The sequence below is a fragment of the Calidris pugnax genome, unplaced genomic scaffold (genome assembly GCF_001431845.1).
Source record: "Calidris pugnax isolate Ruff unplaced genomic scaffold, ASM143184v1 scaffold237, whole genome shotgun sequence".
NCBI classification, from domain to species: Eukaryota; Metazoa; Chordata; class Aves; order Charadriiformes; family Scolopacidae; genus Calidris; species Calidris pugnax.
The window spans coordinates 1009890-1016937 of record NW_015090985.1 but is presented as its reverse complement, the minus strand read 5'-3'; the positions used below and the strand labels follow the sequence as shown (position 1 = coordinate 1016937).

Here is a 7048-nt window from a genome sequence, read left to right as displayed (position 1 = left end):
TTTTTTTTTTTTAATCTTCTTTCCCGTTTCTTGGTTTGTTTTTTTTTTTGTGTGTGTTTTGTTTTTGTTGGTTTTTTTGTTTTTTTAAATTAATTTATTTATAGATATATTTAAAAAAAGCAATAGTCCTTTGGTCCCTAAACTCTAAGGAATGATATGACTCTGAAACAAGTAATCCTATGTCCCTGTGCCAGTGACGAGCAGGGGGAGGCGCGTGTCCCGCTGCCCTGCTCCATGGGATATATATATATATATACTTATTTATATATATCTTCTATAAGTCCAACATCCTTTTTTTTTTTTTATCCCCGATGTAGGGGAAAAAAGAAAATCTCTCCATTTTCCTTTCTCCAAACACGCATCCTCCAGGTGAAGCGCCCGAGGCTGGTCCCGTCCCACCGGCTTTGGTTTATAAGAATCCGTTTGGAGCCTCTTTTTTCCTCGTTTCTCCTGGGAAATCGGTAGCAGCAAATGAGTGCTTTAAAATAAAAAAAAATAAAAAAAAAAACCACCCGAACAAACAACAAAGGTAGGTTGTGTCCCGGCTGCCCGGGGCTGTCGTCCTTTCTCCCGGCGAGGGATTCGGTGAGTCCCGGCGCGCGGCCGGCGGCAAATCTCAGCCCCAGTGCCTCATCCCTCTCCTCCTTCCTCGTCTTCCTCGCTCTTCTCGTGCCCGTCAAGCAACAAACAAGACCGGTTTGGGAAAAATACCAAAAAAGAAAAGAAAAGCTACGACCAGAATGGCTCTCTTCTTCGCTGTTTTCTCCATCACCTTCTCCTCCTCCTCCTCCTCCGGGTTGTGTTGCAAAGAAAGAGAGTTACGGGTTTGGATACTGCACTTGGGGAAGGGGAAAGTCGTCAGACACCACGGGACGCCCCACCTGCAAAACAGGGAAAGGGCTGTTACCCCCAGGCCTGGGAGGGAGGGACAGGGAGAGAGAGGGAGGGGAGGGCGGAGAGAGGGAGAGGGGGGGAGGGAAGGATGGAAAAGGATGGGGAGAGGGATGGAAAGAAGGATGGAGGGAAGAATGGAGAGAGGGACGAGGAGAGGGGTGGAGGAGGGACAGGGAGAGGGATGGGAAGAAGGAGGGAGGGCCAGGGAAAGGGATGGAGGGAAGGACAGAGGGAAGGATGGAAAGAGGGATCGAGGGAAGGATGGAGGGAGGGACAGGGAGAGGAACAGGGAGAGGGAGAAGGATGAAGGGAAGGATGGAAAGGGATGGAGAGAAGGATGGAAAGAGGGCCAGGGAGAGGGATGGAGAGAGGGATGGAAAGAGGGCCAGGGAGAGGGATGGAGGAGGGACAGGGAGAGGGTAGGAGGGAAGGATGGAGGGAAGAATGGAAAGAGGGACAAGGAGAGGATGGACAGAAGGATGGAGGGAAGAATGGAAAGAGGGACAGGGAGAGGGATGGAGAGAGGGATGGAAAGAGGGGCAGGGAGAGGGATGGAGAGAGGGATGGAAAGAGGGGCAGGGAGAGGGATGGGAAGAAGGAGGGAGGGCCAGGGAAAGGGATGGAGGGAAGGATGGGAAGAGGGATGGGAAGGCAGATGGAGGGAAGGATGGAAAGAGGGACAGAGAGAGGATGGAGGGACAAGACAGAGGGAAGAATGGAAAGAGGGATTGAGGGAAGGATAGAGGGAGGGACAGGGAGAGGGATGGGGAGAGGGATGGAGGGAAGGACAGAGGGAAGGATGAGAAAAGGGACAGGGAGAGGATGGAGGGACAGACGGAGGGAAGGATGGAAAGAGGGATCGAGGGAAGGATGGAAGGAGGGACAGGGAGAGGGAGAAGGATGAAGGGAAGGATGGAAAGGGATGGAGAGAGGGATGGAAAGAGGGCCAGGGAGAGGGATGGAGGGAAAGATGGAAAGAGGGATGGAGGGAAGGATGGAGAGAGGGACAGGGAGAGGGACGGGGAGAGGGATGGAGGGAAGGACAGAGGGAAGGATGGAAGGAGGGACAGGGAGAGGGATGGAGGAGGGACAGGGAGAGGGATGGGAAGAGGGATGGGAAGGTGCATGGAGGGAAGGACAGAGGGAAGGATGGGAAAAGGGACAGGGAGAGGACAGAGGGACAGACGGAGGGAAGGATGGAAAGAGGGATCAAAGGAAGGATGGAAGGAGGGACAGGGAGAGGGATGGGAAGAAGGAGGGAGGGCCAGGGAGAGGGATGGAGGGAAGGACAGAGGGAAGGTTGAGAAAAGGGACAGGGAGAGGACAGAGGGACAGACGGAGGGAAGGATGGAAAGAGGGATCAAAGGAAGGATGGAAGGAGGGACAGGGAGAGGAACAGGGAGAGGGAGAAGGATGAAGGGAAGGATGGAAAGGGATGGAGAGAGGGATGGAAAGAGGGCCAGGGAGAGGGATGGGAAGAAGGAGGGAGGGACAGGGATGGGAAGAAGGAGGGAGGGCCAGGGAGAGGGATGGAGGGAAGGATGGAGAGAGAGACAGGGAGAGGGATGGAAAGAGGAACAGGAAGAGGGTTGGAGGAGGGACAGGGATGGGAAGAAGGAGGGAGGGACAGGGAGAGGGATGGGGAGAGGGGTGGAGGCAAGGATGGGGAGAAGGGCGGGGAGAGAGGTGGAAGGCAGGATGGAGAGATGGGAAGACGGATGGAGGAAAGGATGTAGAGAAGGACAGGGAGAGGGATGGAGGAAAGAGGGATTGAGGGAAGGATGGAGAGAGGGACAGGGAGAGGGATGGAGGGAGGGACCAGGAGAGAGACGGGGAGAGGGATGGAGGGAGGGATGGAAAGAGAGATGGGAAGAGGGGTGGAGGGAAAGATGGGACCCAAATCCCAGTTTGAATCAGACAGCGACACCCCCAGGCACAGAGCTCCCCGCGCACACTCGAGGACATTTCTGGAGAAACCAGGGCACCTGCCACGCTTCAGGTGAGCCGAGCCCCACCAGCAGATCCCCCGGGCCATGGCAGGGGGTGCAGCAGGGCCAGGCCCCCCCCCGCCCCCCTGTACCTCTCCGCAGGGCCAGGATGAGCAGGGGTCAGTAGGGTCTGTTGGCATCTTTCGGCCGCTTTAGCTGGACTTTTAGCCTCTTCATGCCGATCTGGAAGCCGTTCATGGCCTGAATGGCTGCCTGAGCGCTCGTCGGATTGTCAAAACTGACGAAACCTGAGGACGAGGTGACAGGAGTTTGTCACCCTGAACATCACAGGTTGCCACCTTACTTCAACTGAGGTGTGGAAATCCCACGGGATGCTCCTACAGGAAGCCTCAGGTGGAGCCCCACGCTGGGGGGCTGGGAGAGGGGGCTCATGGGCTAACAGTGCAGCCCCAGTGATGGGCTGATGGCATCTCTGGGGACACCAAGGTCTGCAGGGATATGGTCTGGGGGGACACCAGCATAAGAAGGTCCACAGGGACCCTGGAGTGGTCCGCAGGGACACTGAGGTGATGTGATTTGTGGGGTACCTCGGGTTAAAGGGTCTATCAAAGCAACAGGGACTGCAGGGACACCAAGGTGATGGGGTTTGCGGGCTCATGGAACTCCTGGGTGACAGTGTCTGCAAAGACACCGAGGTGACGGAACCTCCAGAGTCACTGGGGTGACAGGGTCCATGGGGACACCGAGGTGACAGGGTTTATGGGGACATTAAGGTGAACACGTCTGTGGAGATACCAGGGCGGTGGGGTCTGGAGACAGCAGGGTGACAGGATTTGTGGGGCCACCAAGATGACTCAGGCTACAGGGACATTGTGGTGACAGGTCTGCAGGCCAGAGTGTGCTGGTGGCAGCGGTGGCACTCAGTCATGTGGGTAGATGTGGAAGTAGCAAGTGGTGACCAGCCCTCCCTGGCAGGCACATGGGGATGTGCACTGAGCTGAGGACACGGGGGACAGCGTAAGAGGGGACACCAGCAGGATGTGTCCTTCTGTCCTGGCACAGTGTGAGACAAAAAACTGCCCTTTGGGTCTGGGACAGACAGACGTGTGGCTTCGGTCACCCATCGGTGCTGGCCAAGCCAGACCCCTGGACTGGGACAACCAGGAGAGCTGGACCCTTGAGCTGGGGATGTTGGGGAGAGACAGAACCCCAAGCTGGGACTTCTGGAGACCCCTGAACCAGGACATCAGGGAGAGCTGGAACCTTGAACTGGGGACGTTGGGGAGAGCTGGACCCTTGAGCTGGGGATGTCAGGGAGAACCAGAACCCCTGAGCTGGGGACATTTGGGGACAGCCGGAGCCCTGAGCTGGGACATCAGGGAGACCTGAACCCCTGAACTGCGATGTCAGGAAGAGCTGAACCCCTGAACGGGGGCATCTGGGAAAGCCCCACCCTGAACTGGGATATCTGGGAAAGCCCCACCCTGAACTGGGATGTCTGGGAGAGCCACGCACCAGGACTTACCAAAGCATTTACTCTGGTTGGTGGCACGGTCCACAAAGACTTTGGCAGAGATGACATTGCCAAAAGGCAAGAACATCTGCGTGAGCTCCGCATCCCCGAACTCCTGGGGCAGGTGATAAATAAACAGGTTACAGCCTTCGGGACCTGGGTGACACACAAAGGACAGCCACACATCAGCCGCGAGGCGGTGGTTTTGGGGGGGGGGGTCACCCCCAGGTTGGGGGGGTTAGGAAGCAAGGAGCCATCAGCCCCACAGCAAGGTGCCCCCCACCACCCCTCACCTTCTCGCTGCTGCTGCGGGATGATGGGCGCTTGCTGGGGGAAGGCTTGGCTGATGGGCGCGTAGGCGGTGGGGTACGCTGCTGGAGGAGAGGAACGTGGAGCTGAGACCCCAACACCCACCCTGCTCCCCCCACAGCCCTGGGGACAGGCGTGTCCCCCACTGCCACTCTTGGCAGAGGCGCTTCTCCTGCCCTGGGGCTGCTGGTTCTGCCATTCCCAGCCCTGGTCTCCCGGCGCCCCTGGGATGCAGGAATGGCTCTCCCAGGAGGGACGCTGGTGGCAGCAGGGATATGGTCTCAAGGTTGAGGAAAGCCAGCATGTTTGGTTGAAAAAAACCCAACAATTTGGGGTCTAAAACTTGATTTTCTGTTCAAAATCACCATTAGTGCCCCTAATTAAATGACTGCCAGGCTCGACGCACTTCCACAGGATGCTTTGACTCCCTTCTCTCCGTGTCCCATCTCCCCGGCCATCGGATTCGGCCACACAACGAACATCTGAGGATTTCTGATGTTTTGGTGCCTCCATGGCCATCTCTACCAGCGGGCTGGCACTCCAGCAGGATCCAGCATGGAGCCAGCTCTCCGTCACCCCCCGAAACTCATCCCCTCTCCTGGGTACGGCCACCAGCTCTTCCCCATGGAGTGATCTCAGCCCAGGGGGCATTAAAACTCACTTTCCTCCACCCAAAATTTGCTTGGAGGGCCGTGAGGGGAGCACATCCATGTTGGTGGGGACGAGGGGATGGTGGCTCTGTATCAGCATCACCCCGGAGCTCCTTCGGCCCCCCACGTGCCCAAGCACGCTGCTCTCAGCCCTGTGGTTCAAACCCAAGGTGGTATTTCCCCCCCCACAAAAAAGAAAATAAGGAGGAAAGAGTGGGGAGAGAAGAGCAAAGCGAAGTTTGAGACCTGCATAGTGCTGCATGCCCGCGTAGGCTTGCTGGAGGGGATCTGCCACCGTGGGGCTTTGAGCTGGGAAGAGAAAAAAGAAGGGAAAAGAAAGAGAGAATAAGCAGGAGAAACCCCAGGGGGGGAGCAGCTCCCGTGGGCGGGGGGCTCTCGGCCAAGCACCACCACGGAGGGGCCCAGAGCATCCTCACGCTCCCAAAGGTGGCCGTGCCACGGGAGGAGGGATTTTGGGGGGGGTCTGGTCCATCGGCGTGTCCCCAATGCGGGCAGCCCCCCCAGATCCTGCCGTGTGAGCCCAGCGCGCGCCCCCAGCCCCGGGGGGAGGTGGGGGAGCCCCCCCGCCCCCCAGGAGGGTGAGTACCTGGGTAGGGGTGGATGCCGTTGGTGTAGATGGTCTCGGAGGCGGGCTGCCCGTTGGTCTGGGGCGGCAGCGGGCTGAAGCCGTTCACCCCGATGGGGGTGGCGATGCTGGGCACGGGCGCCGTGCTGATGCCGGGGGGGGTGCTCGTACCTGCGGGAGGGGGGGCATCAGCCCCGGCAGCCCCTCAACAAGGACGTCGAGAGGGATTGGGGGTGGCAAAAGGAGAGGGGGTCGTACCTGAAGAGGGGGTGAGGGGGGCGGCCACCAGCCCGCTGACGTTGAAGGCGGCCATCTGCTGCATCTGGGCGGCGGCGATGGCAGCCATGGGGTTCAGGCAGGTCCCCTGCGCGGCCGCCATCAGGGCCGCCTGCTGCTGCATGATCTTAAGGAAAGAAAAGAGGGGGGGGAAAGGGGGAAAGCGAGCGACAGTCAGAGAGAAGGGGGGAAGAGGGGAGGATAAATTAGCACCCCCCCTTTGCACCCACGCATGGGGGCTTGGAGGGATAAATGCCACCCGCTGCCAGACCCGGGGACAGGAGGAGGTCTCGGTGATGCTAAAAAAGGGACCGCTGTGCCCTACAGCCATGCCAGCCTCACTCAGAGGGAGTGAAACCTGGAACAGGTTGCCCAGGGAAGTTGTGGATGCCCCATCCCTGGAGGGGTTCAAGGCCAGGCTGGATCACAGAATCACAGAATCTTCTAGGTTGGAAGGGACCTTAAAGATCATCTTGTCCAACCGTCAACCTAACTGACAAAAATAGACACCCACACAACAAACAAGGAGCATCATCACTAAACCAGACCTCCCAGCACTACATCAACCCGTCTTTTGAACACCTCCAGGGATGGTGCCTCAACCCCCTCCCTGGGCAGCCCTGTTGCCTTGAGCAACCTGCTCTGGTGGGAGGTGTCCCTGCCCATGGCAGGGGGGTTGGAACTCGATGATCTTTGAGGTCCCTTCCAACCCAAACTATTCTATGATTCTATGAAACCCTCTGTCATGCCCCAAAACGGGGACACAGCAACCCTGATGGGCACCCACTGGCGCTGGTACAATCCCAAGACAAGCTTTCACAGGCAAAACCAGGCCCCCTCCTTCAACCTCAGGGCTCCCCAAAACACACAC

The 7048-nt window shown here is 58.0% G+C and overlaps 1 protein-coding gene across 7 annotated transcripts in view; it reads right to left on the bottom strand.

The window, feature by feature from the left end:
- Window positions 1-291: 291 nt before the first annotated feature.
- The window catches only part of CELF6 (CUGBP, Elav-like family member 6), a 26524-nt gene continuing 19767 nt past the window's right edge, over window positions 292-7048 (bottom strand). For 4 of the 7 annotated variants that reach the window (XM_014953852.1, XM_014953853.1, XM_014953857.1 and 1 more), the window contains 7 exons: window positions 6160-6304; window positions 5923-6072; window positions 5562-5624; window positions 4650-4730; window positions 4369-4512; window positions 2975-3130; window positions 292-881 (listed from right to left, as the gene is read on the bottom strand). In XM_014953852.1, the coding sequence (XP_014809338.1) occupies window positions 3003-3130; window positions 4369-4512; window positions 4650-4730; window positions 5562-5624; window positions 5923-6072; window positions 6160-6304 (711 nt within the window). In that variant the 3' untranslated portion in view covers window positions 292-881; window positions 2975-3002. The remainder of the gene's footprint in view (window positions 882-2974; window positions 3131-4368; window positions 4513-4649; window positions 4731-5561; window positions 5625-5922; window positions 6073-6159; window positions 6305-7048) is intronic. The other 3 variants (XM_014953855.1, XM_014953858.1, XM_014953854.1) reach the window with 2 other exon arrangements.